We start from the raw sequence: 12,880 nt of genomic DNA, 5'->3' as shown, positions 1-12,880 counted from the left end.
GGTGAAAATAGCATACTTACACACATAAACAACCCACCCGTCTTTTCTATAATATTGTAAAATTGTACACAGATTATATTTTAAGTTTCCAAGAGTCCAAGCACTGCGTCATGTTCATATTTTGTTGTCATGGTAACCAAACACAAACAAAACTTCGTTTTGGAGAAAGTTTTTGAGGATAACATTGCATCATCTATACATATAATAATTTTAAATATATGTGTATATTCTATAAGATATTATACTAAAAATTCGATTTGCATAATTTCGAATTTCGATTAACCAAAAGATTTTGAAAAACCGTCTACCTTAACAAAATTATGGTAAGCATCATTCAAAGTATGTAAAAATTCAATAAAGTATATTTATAATTTATTAATGGTATTATTTACTGTTACTGAGGACGTAAATTGCGTTTAGTTTAATTTTGTAAAACAACATGAACTCTGCTATTTTACTTGTACTAATAGCATTCAACGTGCAAACATAATACGAGTTTTCACAAGAATTTAACTATACGAACTTCTTGCAGATTTTAAGTCGGTCGAAACCAGCGAACGATAATCGAAGTCATTCTAATAGCTCTGGTAAAAAAGCAACATTTCCAGAACTTGAAGACTTCATCTTAAAAAGGGATTATACGGGAGCAATAACCATGTTGGAGGTATAGTACATTTTATGGGCTAAGTAAATTACTTTTTTTTATACTTGTTGGTAGGGCTTGGTGCAAGACAGTCAAGGCTAGGTAACACCCACTCATCAGATATTCTAACACCAAACAACATTATTTAGTATTGTTGTGATCCGGCTTAAAGGATAAGCGAATTAATGTTCAGAAATCAACTCCTACTGTATTTATATCCAGTATTCATTGTATAACAAGTTTGGAAGGTAAATTCTGATTCTTTATTTCAGTTTTTGAAACATGACGGCAATACCGACGTGTGGATAAATGCGTGGACAGCATGGTGTTGGTTCCACCTCGGCGAATATAAACGAGCTCTAGACGAATATCTTGAAATTAAAAAAAAAGAAAACCTTACCCCTAGTATAGCTGACAATATCGCATTAGATCTTGCTGTTTGCTATTTCTATTTAGGTAACTATTTATTTTATTGATATTATAATATTACCATTATTATTTAATAATCCGACATCGCATACGTTATGTATCGCGAAATGCTCGACCTGTTTCGGAAAGATTTAGCATTTTTTCGATCCTAAGGCGAAAATTTTTAATTCCTATATACTAAATCGGTTATGACTTTTACGGAAAACTGCCTTCTTAACGGCAATCGTCCAAGACTCAAACATATAAAAAATCTTAGGTCTTGCCATACGATACAAACGGATTGAGATGGTTCAATTCACTACCAGACTAATACGCCATAAATACATACAAATATATCAATGTACTTATGTATAGGATCGTTTTTAATTTATAACTAAATTTTAGGTTTGTATAATGAATCCCAAGATGCTGTCGAAGATGCTCCAAACTGTCCCTTAAAGGTATAAAAAATAATCATTTCCTGACAAAATATGTAAAAGATATATATAATACACAGAATTTGCATTAAAAATTATGAACAACTAATACAGATGATTAAAGTTATTAAACTCTTTGCAAATATTACTAATATTTATTTAAGAAAATATTTTTGATCAAACATATCAAATCAGCCTCATGGTTGTTTTTGTTAAATGAGATGTTTCAACAGAATAAAAAATAGTTGCAATAAATGGATGTTCTCAGAACTTGTTTCATTTATTCAGACAGTAATATATCGTTTCTTCCAGTGTCGGCTGCAATTTCACTTGGCACATAAACTGGGTAACGAAGATACATTGATGCAAGCTCATGCAAAACTGCGCGATGTTCCCGAAGACCAGCTTAGTTTGGCCTCTGTACACTATCTCCGCGCCCATTACCAGGAAGCCATTGATGTTTATAAGAAACTGCTTCTGGACAGACGGTTAGTTTTAGTTCAGTAGGGTTTTGTTTAAGCATTATAAAAGCGTTATGATGGTTTTTGAATATATATATATATCTTTTTTTTATTAGGAATGTTTTACATTTGTATAACATTTAAATCAAATAGTCTTAATATTGTCTTTAAAATAACCTAATAGTCAAATTGAGGCATTAAAAACAATTAACTTTGCAGTTATAAAAGATACCAGACAGACGAAAAAGATTGGGTGAAAATGTTGCCTCATGTTCCTAGGTACTTTTGATGAAACTCAATATGTATTTTATTATTATTATTTGTAATTTTTTAGTTAAACTAGTATTTACAATTGGTTTATAATTTAGTTTTAAAAGCCGCAAAAACTAAATGATATAAAAACACGGAATTTGTATTTAATGATATACAGACTCTGTCATTTGGAAATAAATATCCTCAAGTTTTCTGACGATTCTTATAAGTAGTTTATATTTAATCCTGTATTATTCGACGTCGACACGCGATTCAAAAGTCCACACAAAGGCCCACTTCAATTAAGTATATTTTGAAATTCGCAACACACTATTGCACTCTCTATTTGAATATTTATTTTTAGATACTTCGCAGTAGTAGTAATTCTATTAGTACGTATTTAGAAATTATTTTGATGACCAATCTATAGAAATTTTAAATTAATAAGAATAACAACTGATAAAACGAAAAAGATAAATAACTATAAGCGAAGTTAAACATAAATATTTTTATGTTTAATTCTGCTCATAATATGGCTCGTTAAAATAATTTACAAATAATCTGCATAATATTTATACAAAACACGATTAACGTATAAAATAAGTATCCTCATAGCTATTAAGTTACTGCGCAGGATATAATTTTATTAAAATCAATAAGAGTGTGTCTAAACTCAGCTGACGACCTCCGTGGTCGAGTAGTGTGTACACCGGTTTTCATGGGTACGCCACTGCGAGGTCTCGGGTTCGATTCCCGGCCGAGTCGATGTAGAAAAAGTTCATTAGTTTTCTATGTTGTCTTGGGTCTGGGTGTTTGTGGTACCGTCGTTACTTCTGATTTTCCATAACACAAGTGCTTTAGCTACTTACATTGGGGTCAGAGTAATGTATGTGATGTTGTCCAATATTTATTTATAAAAAAAAAAAAGCTGCGACCATTCGCAGCCGAACTGCCCCATGGCAATCACTATTCTCTTGCTGTCAATCTCAATTGGCACCGATTAGATGTGAATCTTCCTCAAGGAAAGTTATTTGGTATCACATGATATTATATTTTTATGATAAATGATAAAGTTATTCCTTCATCATAACCGATCCAGCACGTACATGGCGCTTAATGTATATGTTGCGCTGTGCTACTATAAGCTGGACTACTACGACGTGTCGCAAGAAGTCCTCGGCGTTTATCTGGCGCAACATCCCACATCGACTGTCGCTGGAAATCTAAAAGCCTGCAACCTGTTCAGGTTTGTACCAATCTCAAACGACATTCTGTCTAATAATATAAAGTATGTGATGAATATCAATTAGTTCTTTAAAAACATGCGCTACATTATTAATATATTTTTAACAGATTATACAACAGTAAAGCAGCTGAAAGTGATTTAAAACAAATATCATCTGAACAACACACGTTCGGACAAGATCTCGTCAAACACAATTTGGTTGTATTCAGAAATGGAGAAGGAGCCCTAAAAGTAAATCAAAACAAGCTTATAATTTTATTTTGTAGCCTTTAATTTTTTATATCGAATATTGAAAAATGAAATATTTATTTAATGATTGAAATTTTAAAGGTACTCCCAGGACTGGTAGACGTGGTACCGGAAGCTCGTTTAAATCTAGCTGGGTACCGGCTGCGTCATCGCGAGCCGTTAGAAGCTCGTGAGCTGCTGGAACCCTTACAGCCCACGTCACCTCTTCACTACATACTCAGAGCTGTAGTCGCAGTGCGTCTTTATAATGAAACAAATGATGTGAGTGCAACAACAAATTTTAAATGCTTTATATATAAGGGATAATTCTTCATGTCGTTTAGTATCATGATTCTTTCGTGCAAATTCCTTAATTTCGTGCCGATTTAAAGCGTAACAAAACATTTTGTTACAATTTAGAAAATTATTGGTATTGCTACCGTACTGTTCCAGGACAAATATACACCCCACACATAATACAGTAGCTCTTTTAGAATATGTTTGGATTCCATTTGTTTTCAATGATGTAAACGTTCGGCCTGCTGTTATACCGCCAATCGAAACTCCGAACATTTCTCGACGATTTAATATGAATTTGAAAAGACCATAAATATTTCATTCTTTTTCATACTTCAGGTTAAAAAAAAAATCTTTTAAGCTTATTAAAATAATTTTAGAATAATGGATTTAATATTAAATTATAATCCGATTTTACAATTTGTTTTAGGTATTTTCATTATCAACAAATGAATTGTCAAAAACTTTTCAGTGAACTTTTCTCCCTAATGGTATATAATTTATTAATTTATGCTTACTTTTCTTTAATCTAGTCTATTTTTTTAAGGAGGAACAAATGAAGTTAGCACAACAGAGTTTCCACGTAGTTGGCAATTCAGCGTCTGAATGTGACACTATACCTGGCCGCCAGTGCATGGCCTCCTCCTACTTCCTCGCCGGTCTGTTCGAGGAGGTGCTCGTCTATCTCAACTCCATCAAAAGCTTTTTTGTTAACGATGATACGTTCAACTTTAATTATGCTCAGGTAATTTACGTTACCATTTCTAACATATTAGTTTTATTTTATTCTTTGAGAAATGATGAAAAAGAATAACTACTGAGTGTCTTGTCTTCATTTCCAGCATATTTTTATTCCGAGCTGGTGGTAACTTTAAATTTATAAAATGACCATTCAACAGTCATTATTTGAATAGAGTCTATTTTTTATTTTGATTTTCGTTATTATTTAAGCTATGTAAGTTTTAAAAAATATATTAAAGCCTGATTTTGAGTGATTTCAATACACGGAATATTTAAGGCAAGACTGTTAGTAGAATTGTTAATTGCTATTAATAATGTTGAATTGATAGTGGGGAAATAGGTGGTAATATGATGGTACTTAGAAATTATAAATGAACCTGTAAAACAGGCGGATTTATCTTTGTTCCGAAGGGAACTGTTGAAGCAAAAAATATTTTGTATATTTTTTTATATCAGGCAAAAGTGGCGTCCGGCTTTTATCGAGAGGCCGAGGAATGCCTGTTAACCATCCAAGATGAAACTATACGCAACTCTTTTACGTATCTTGCCTGCCTTTGTCGCTGTCATGTTATGAACAAGGAAGCTCAGCTCGCCTGGGAGATATGTGTTAAGGTATGTACGTAAATATTCAATGCCAAAACTATTATTGTATAACAGTTATCCATACTATCCATACTATTATACTATAATATACTATCCATATTATATAATATTATAAATGCGAAAGTAACTCTGTCTGTCTGTCTCGCTTTCACGCCAAAACTACTGGACCGATTTAAATTAAATATGGTACACAAATAGTCTAGAGCCTGAGAAAGGACATAGGCTACTTTTTATTTTGAAAAAAGTGCTGTAAAGGGTGGAAAAGGGGGATGAAAGGTTGTAAGGTGTTGAAAGTATTGTTATTTTTAGAACTAAAAGCATAAAACTTATATTTTAGGCTGTAAACTAACATATCATGACACCCACTAAGGAGCGATTTTGGATATTCTACCCCTAAAGGGGCGAAAAAGGGGTTGAACGTTTGTATGGCAGTCCGTAATTTTTTAAGTTAGACATCAGAATAATCTTGTAGGTAACCAGGTAGAGTTGTCCTGTCTGTGTATATTTCATACTAATTATCATGGTGATCGGGTACGCGTCAAAGTCTATTAATTTCAAATAGTTATACCTACCAATATTCATTATTGTATTCATTTCCTTGGTGGTAAGGCTGTTTTGCAAGGCGGTTTGGGTGGGTTACCACCATCATACATGGGTAGTAGGTACTATCGCCAAGCAGTAATACTTAGTATAGTTGTGTTCTGGTTAAAAGAGGTGTGTGCGCCAGTGTATCTACAGGCATAAAGGACATATCATCTTATGGTGCCAGTGTCCATTGGCAGTGGTGACCGCTTATCATTGGCCCAATTGCTCGTCCGCCTACCAATGTTACAAAAATTGATGATAGAATGTTATTGATTGATTTACATGTTGTAGGCTGCAGGAACGCCCGACAGTTTCGCCCTGCTGCAGTTGGTTGCCAACGACAGCTATCGCATGGGACAATTCCTCGTAGCGGCCAAAGCTTTTCATATGCTAGACAGGTGCCTATATACACTCAATTATTAGAACATTTATTTATATATAACTAATAGAGTTATAACCGGTTATGGTCTAACTCATAACTGGTTCCAATCCGTACGGCCATACGACTTGGTTGACTACTTAAATATGATTAAAGTTGGTTACAAAAAACATCAATTTAAATATATTTATTTATGGACCTGTATTTCACAGTTCGTATTCCGTAAGTGATGATTGAATTAAATTGGATAAGTTAAAGGAGATCAATAAAGCAGATACCAGGAATTTTGTTCTTACTTTTGCAGAAGAGACTTATCTTTGCAAATGATATTATCAATTTAATTGTGCCCTTAAAGGTTGCGAGTCCCTTTTTCCAAGCTCAATCGATAATTTTTTGGGAGTCACTGCTCAGGGCCACATCTGCTCATATACAAAAACATATAATTAGTACTGTTCATAAATATATATGGCTACAACTAGGCTAGACGGCGGTCCAGAAATGTGGGAAGGTTTACGAGGCGCGGTGTGCGGCTGCGCTCAGGCCGTGGCGGCCGGCGCGCCCGCGTCACAGCTGCGCGACGCGCTGGCGCTGCTGCGCGGACCGCGGGCACATCCGCGCGCTGAACATATCGCCAGACCCATCGCTAGATGGGCGCAACAGAACAGGATACCAGTATGAAGCGTTAGATCGGCTATAATATTACCTATATTATAAGTCTCTAATATTTAATGGCAATGAAATATAATATGAAAAAAAAATAAGTTTTCTTTTTATTCATTACCACAGGAATGAAATCGATAAGCTTCATAACTATACTGAAGATGTATTTGTAAAAATCAAACGAATGCAAAGCGTATTAGGTATTGACAAGTTCATTAGAACATTGCGCACGTTTGTACGCGCTTTAAATGCGTAAGTCCTAAATTCCTAATTTACGACGATTTTTTCACCGTAGTTGATGAAAAAATAAAAAATAACCTTGCATTTGATTAAAAATCCAAGGCGGCCCACTATTACACGTTGAACATGATACGAGAAACATTCACCTACATACTCCATACGAAACGGAAACAAACTCGTACTGCTTGCTTCGAACAATTTTCGTACTAGTTCAATACATATAAAATATAGGTTTACACTTGTTTCCATTCCCACTAAAACTAGTAAAGTTATAGCCTATCAATTTGTTAGTTAAATATCTATTTATAATATATAATTTACTTGGATAAATACAGAATGCTTTTAATATTAAAACAAAAAGAATGATATACATAAATATACTTAACTGTCAAAAATGTTATTTACGGTATGTTCCAAATAATCTGAATAACGGACAAATGTATCTCGCAATTACTGAAATTGCATATTAGCAAAAAGAAACTTTAAGAAAATTAAAGATATGTTTAATAATAATTTTAACTAAATTCTAATAAACTTGTGTAAGAACTTTTTTTACTGATATTTTTATTTCCAAAACGATAAATATATAACTGCTTAGTGTGTGGACTGCAGTCGGCTTTATTTAATTGAATCGTTGATATTTTAATCGATTACCTTTTTAGGTTACGTAACAAATCGGCGAGTTAGTAAGTACCTACCACATTATACGAACTTACCTATATAATCTAAAATTTATTGAGATATTTCACGAATTAAAAAATGTCTAAGATTTTTTGATCTAAATTATGTTTAACTTGTGGAATCAAATTGAATTTCAATAAGTAGTTTCTACGTGTCAGCGCCGAGACACAAATAACTATTTAGGAATAGTTAAATACATACATATGTACTTATAGGTATGTCAATTTACAGTTGACAAATATTTATGTCTTAGTACTTACCTGGTATAAAGATAAGGTTATTAAAAATAAAAATTAAAAATTACCGTAAAAATGGCGTTTTATTTAAAAACTAAGTACACATTATATTTACATGTAAGTAATACAACGCGTCAAGATCAAGTCCGTAGCAACAGTCAAAGCAGAACTAAATAAATAAACAATAGGACAGTTTCATTCGGCTCTCAGGCGAGGTCATCGACCTTGTTGCATCGCTGATTGGACAAACACACCATAAACACAAATATCCGAATCCCTCTTTCAATAACAACATCGCTTTCATTAAAAATCCAAAATTACCAAACATCTTTCCAACCTATTCTACACAGCAGAAAACGGTTATAGAAACTAATACATGCCAAAATCTATTCCTTTTCGACTTTTGTAAGCTGATAAAACTTATACTAAACTTAATCCTCAAAGGTAACATTATAAACAACACTGAGAACAACGCTTTGTACAAGCCTTCGTCCTCTAATACTTTCAAATAGTCTTATCAGCTTGCTGTACTGTAAACTTAAGTTTAATTGGCCAGAAGACGTCAACAATATCGTCGTCTATGCTAACTCAACTAGACATCTAAAGTTTAGGCAGAAGTCGTCATCCGAACCCTTTTTTCCATCAGCGATACGACAAGTAGTTTATAGTTAAATTAGTGACTAGCGCCAGGGGTGGCCGATTGCGGGCAGTGCGTACTTGGCGACCGGTGCGGCGACAGCGACGTGTGCTGGCGCTACTGCTACGTGGGCCGCGACTGGCGCCTGGAAAGTTGAGCATTATTAAGGATCATAATTGAAGGTTCTAAAAAAATTAAGGTTAACAAGATGCTAACATTAGTCGCAATATACTATTTGGCACTGACGAGGTATTTATATACAGAATTAGAATTTCATCGTGAAAATAAAATCAAGTAGGTTTTCAGGACAATTCTGTCTACATTACATTGGTAGCACATATACATTTAATTCAACATGACGATTCAAAAGTGCTGATTTTGATTTATTAACAAAAACGTGTATAGCAATATTTAATTATCTTGTTTTCTAAATAAATTACTCAATTTTTCGGATCAAATATATTCATATATTTAAAGAATAAGGGGGTTCAAAGCCTGTCTCAAATACAAAGCTTCGCAAAATATTTCAATATTTAGCTCTCCATGTATAATGGTTTAGGGTATACATGGAAAAACAGTTTTTGGGAGATTTCCTTAGTGTATTAGTACTAATTGAAACCCTATCTGGTACCATCAACTACAATTTATTACTTACTGCGTGAGTACCACCAGTCCTCTCAACGACGGCATTGAAACCGTTGACCTTGTCGGCTGTGTAGGTGACCTTCCTGAGGTGACCGTCAGGCTCTACCAGGCTGTAAGATCCGTGAACCACACCATTCTGTAAAGTCTCCTGTGCGTCCTTGTGGTCACCAGTGTGGGGATCAGCCACACCGTACGCGTAGCTGTATGCCGGATTCGGGTCTATGGGTTCCGCGTGTACGACCTATAGTGTTAAATAATATTAAATACTGCCTGCGAAGAGTGATTCTCTTCCAACATGCAAGTAAATTAAAAATTCAGAGTTACTTTTTCACGACAACTAAGTTTGTAAGCGTTCACAATAATTTGTGTAAAACTGCTGCCGCTTGTAACCGTTTTGTATTGATGTAATGTAATAATTTTACAAAAATAACGTATTTTTATATTGAAAGGTATAGAAGAAAAGACTTACTGGGGCAGCAACAGTCTTGTAAACTGGTGCGGCGACAGCCACAGGCGCAGCGTAAGAGTGCGAGAGCGCCGGCGCCGCGTAGCCGATGTCGTAGATACCCGGCGCCGCAGCCGCCAATGCGCACGCGCAGCATAACATAAATAACTAAAATGCACAAAAGAAACATATATAAATTTGTTGATTGTTAATTGTAAATATCAACCAACACATGTTATGGAATTAATTAAATGAACTAAATTTATCCTTACTTTTACGATAAATGAAAAAAATTATAAAACCAATTTACCTTTAGATAAAAAATAATAAAATATCGTATATAATATAATTATTATTATACCTTGGCGTACATGACTGTCGCGTGCGCTGTTCGTGTGGTCTGAAACACTATGGCATGTAGGGCCCCGTGCAGGTATATATCTGCGCCGGAGTGGACAGTTGATACAGTTTCGCAACCAAGGATACGGCACACTTGCCCTACGCGTGGCCCTCACATGAAAGTATAATATATGGATTAGGGGTGTATTTAGTAACATTGTGGTAATACTGGTATCTACATATATAGCAGATAGAGAACTCCAGGTTGGAATTCTTCAAACTGTAACTAGTTGTCGATGATTTGTCTAATCTATCTGTTTTTTAGCATTTTAATAATTTTGTGTCCACTAACGAAACATCTGTCCCATAATAACTTATTTGTTACATTACAATATAACATACTATTTTTTCTACTAAAAATATAATCGGTTGTATATTGCTGTGAAAATTATAACATAACATTTTTTTAAATTGTGATATATTTTTAAATGAATAACTGAGATCGTAAAACAAACTAAATTGGATAAACGACAAAATGAGAAATTGTTGTTACATCGCTCATAATAATTTCTTGGGTAAAATCTATAATTGTACAGTAAGTTTTTACCCGCCCAGAGAGCCCTCTACAAAGATGGTGCGGCTGTAGCTGAGCCACTATAATTACTGTAACAAAGGGGTCTATCATCTCTTCGCTGAATAATTACTGTTTGGCAGTAGACTATCCAATGCGTGGGTCGTAACTGCCCAGACGGGCTTGCAACAAAGCCCGACCATCAAGTAATAACAATTCCGCCGACATTAAAGACGCCATTTTTCACGAAGTCATAGAGTATACAAGTTATCAACCAATCAGATTATGGCAATTCAGCCATTTTTTTTAATAGTCTTTGTTCCACCTGTGATTGTAATATGCTATAGCAATTTACTAATAACGACAGAGCATGATAAAACGCATAGTCTTAAAATAAAAATATAATGCAGGTTTTTGTAGTAGAAAACAATATCATATATAATGCCTGGTAAAGTAAAGGGTATTATTCGTTACAGCACACAACTGTAATTTAGATTAATTATTTGATAAAGCCTCATTTTCGATTCCACTTTATGAGAGTAACTGGCTTACGCATTGCGAAATTTATCCTACTTACAGAACAAGAATATTAGATTTAATTTATTTCTGTAAGTTATATAATTAATCTTCTTAAAATGTTTATATAAAGTAACAACTGGCAAATGTCCCACTTTTGGGTAGACCCTCCTCTTAAGATGGAACTTGGACCTTATTTCACCACGCTGCTTCTGTAGATTGATGGATAAACATTGCAGAGTTACATCTGACTGTAGTATTCATTGCGATATTTTTCTTTACCGCTAAACACGAAGTAAATAATATTATATTAAGCACAATAATACTCAGCAATACTTGTCCGGATTTGTTCTAATTCAAATGTCGTAATCACTGGATTATATGGACCCATATAAAAACAACCGTACCTAAATAAATTTGTCAACATGTCAAAAAGTTTTTATTTAAAATGTCCTAAACAACATAAAAATATTACAAGCCGCATTTGAATGACCAAGCTATTTATATGCAAATGAAATAAAGCGGTGTACTTAAAAGTAGCTGCGGTATGCATACAGCTTGATGTTAGTATTATGTATGTATGTATATACATTTTTCACATGACAAAAAATAACCATGAAACATTGTTACGACTATTAAAATGACCTATGGATCAATGACGAAGCCTCATATATAAGATGATATTTTATCATTAGTGTACTCGTAATAGAGTAGGTAACCTGGTATAATGAGCTTCAAACAATTCCCTTTCAAAGGAAATGAAGCATTGCAAATAAGCAGCATATGAGAAGTTGACATTTACTATTTTAATTATAAAAGCCTAACAAATTTCTCATTTAATAAATGTCTTAAAATATCCAGGAAATGTTCATAATAACGGACAGACCGAGAACATTCTACTTCATTCACCAGTCCATTTATAATTATTGAACAATGAATTAACGTAAGCAGGAAGGCGGTTTGCTTGATAAATACAACTGTCGAAAGTTATAACATTTGTTTTCGATTATGTGTAATATATTAAACTACCTGTTTCAAGTAAATCCTGTAATTCATAATATGCCTGCTTCCATGCAGGTCTCAAGCTACATTAATGTCTTCCATTTGTATCGGTTCAACGGCTCAGTAGTGAAGAGGTATCAAAAAGACAAACGGAGATACTTTCTCATTTATAATATACTTACTGACTTGACATGTCTAGATTTATATTATAACAATTTCAATAGCTTTTTTAATTAGATAGTTTTTTTTTTCGTAATAAGAAATAAACTACTGTAATATAATACAGATCTTTGATAAAATATTGTAAAAAAAGCTTTTCATGTGAATTTTGTTCAATTTACGTGTGACTAGTAGCGGATTTACGCGATTCGTTTTTAGTTATTCAACAATATTAAAGCCTAAATTTGAAAAAAAAAATCAACAAGTTATATTCAAGTCAAGTCTGCTTAGACAGTTCAAATTAAAATCAATGTACATACTTTCATTGAACATTTTTAGCTTAGATCGAATGAAATTAGATGGCTGAGAGAGTTGGCGAGGCCCTATAAGAGTTGAAGATAATAAACGTTAGCCCAATAGATGTACAATATAACAAAAAGTTGACTTATGATTAAAATAAAGCAACTTT

General features: G+C 33.7%; 2 protein-coding genes across 2 annotated transcripts; one reads left to right on the top strand and one right to left on the bottom strand.

Annotated features, from left to right (window-relative positions):
* Window positions 1-537: 537 nt before the first annotated feature.
* On the top strand, window positions 538-6,970 carry LOC113396976 (intraflagellar transport protein 56). The gene is made up of 11 exons (XM_026635090.2): window positions 538-664; window positions 916-1,099; window positions 1,457-1,512; window positions 1,801-1,976; window positions 3,301-3,447; window positions 3,555-3,678; window positions 3,778-3,957; window positions 4,520-4,717; window positions 5,170-5,325; window positions 6,193-6,299; window positions 6,760-6,970. The coding sequence occupies exons 1-11, from the start codon at window positions 656-658 to the stop codon at window positions 6,956-6,958; spliced, it is 1,536 nt and encodes a 511-aa protein (XP_026490875.2). The 5' UTR covers window positions 538-655; the 3' UTR covers window positions 6,959-6,970.
* A 1,191-nt stretch (window positions 6,971-8,161) lies between these two features.
* On the bottom strand, window positions 8,162-10,343 carry LOC113396981 (cuticle protein 7-like). The gene is made up of 4 exons (XM_026635099.2): window positions 10,186-10,343; window positions 9,849-9,992; window positions 9,390-9,620; window positions 8,162-8,879 (listed from the first exon to the last, which is right to left on the bottom strand). Exons 1-4 carry the CDS (start codon window positions 10,195-10,197, stop codon window positions 8,778-8,780), a joined length of 489 nt encoding a protein of 162 aa, XP_026490884.1. The 5' UTR covers window positions 10,198-10,343; the 3' UTR covers window positions 8,162-8,777.
* Window positions 10,344-12,880: the final 2,537 nt, after the last annotated feature.

The sequence above is a fragment of the Vanessa tameamea genome, chromosome 9 (genome assembly GCF_037043105.1).
Source record: "Vanessa tameamea isolate UH-Manoa-2023 chromosome 9, ilVanTame1 primary haplotype, whole genome shotgun sequence".
Taxonomy (NCBI): Eukaryota; Metazoa; Arthropoda; class Insecta; order Lepidoptera; family Nymphalidae; genus Vanessa; species Vanessa tameamea.
The sequence above is the reverse complement of the archived record's forward strand: the minus strand, read 5'-3'. Positions and strand labels throughout refer to the sequence as shown.

Coding starts and splice junctions, on each gene's coding strand:
- LOC113396976 (XM_026635090.2), top strand. Junction 1,977..3,300: donor AAACTGCTTCTGGACAGACG/GTTAGTTTTAGT, acceptor TAACCGATCCAG/CACGTACATGGCGCTTAATG. Junction 3,958..4,519: donor TTTATAATGAAACAAATGAT/GTGAGTGCAACA, acceptor TATTTTTTTAAG/GAGGAACAAATGAAGTTAGC.
- LOC113396981 (XM_026635099.2), bottom strand. Junction 9,621..9,848: donor ACAAGACTGTTGCTGCCCCA/GTAAGTCTTTTC, acceptor TTAACACTATAG/GTCGTACACGCGGAACCCAT. Junction 8,880..9,389: donor GGACTGGTGGTACTCACGCA/GTAAGTAATAAA, acceptor TCAACTTTCCAG/GCGCCAGTCGCGGCCCACGT.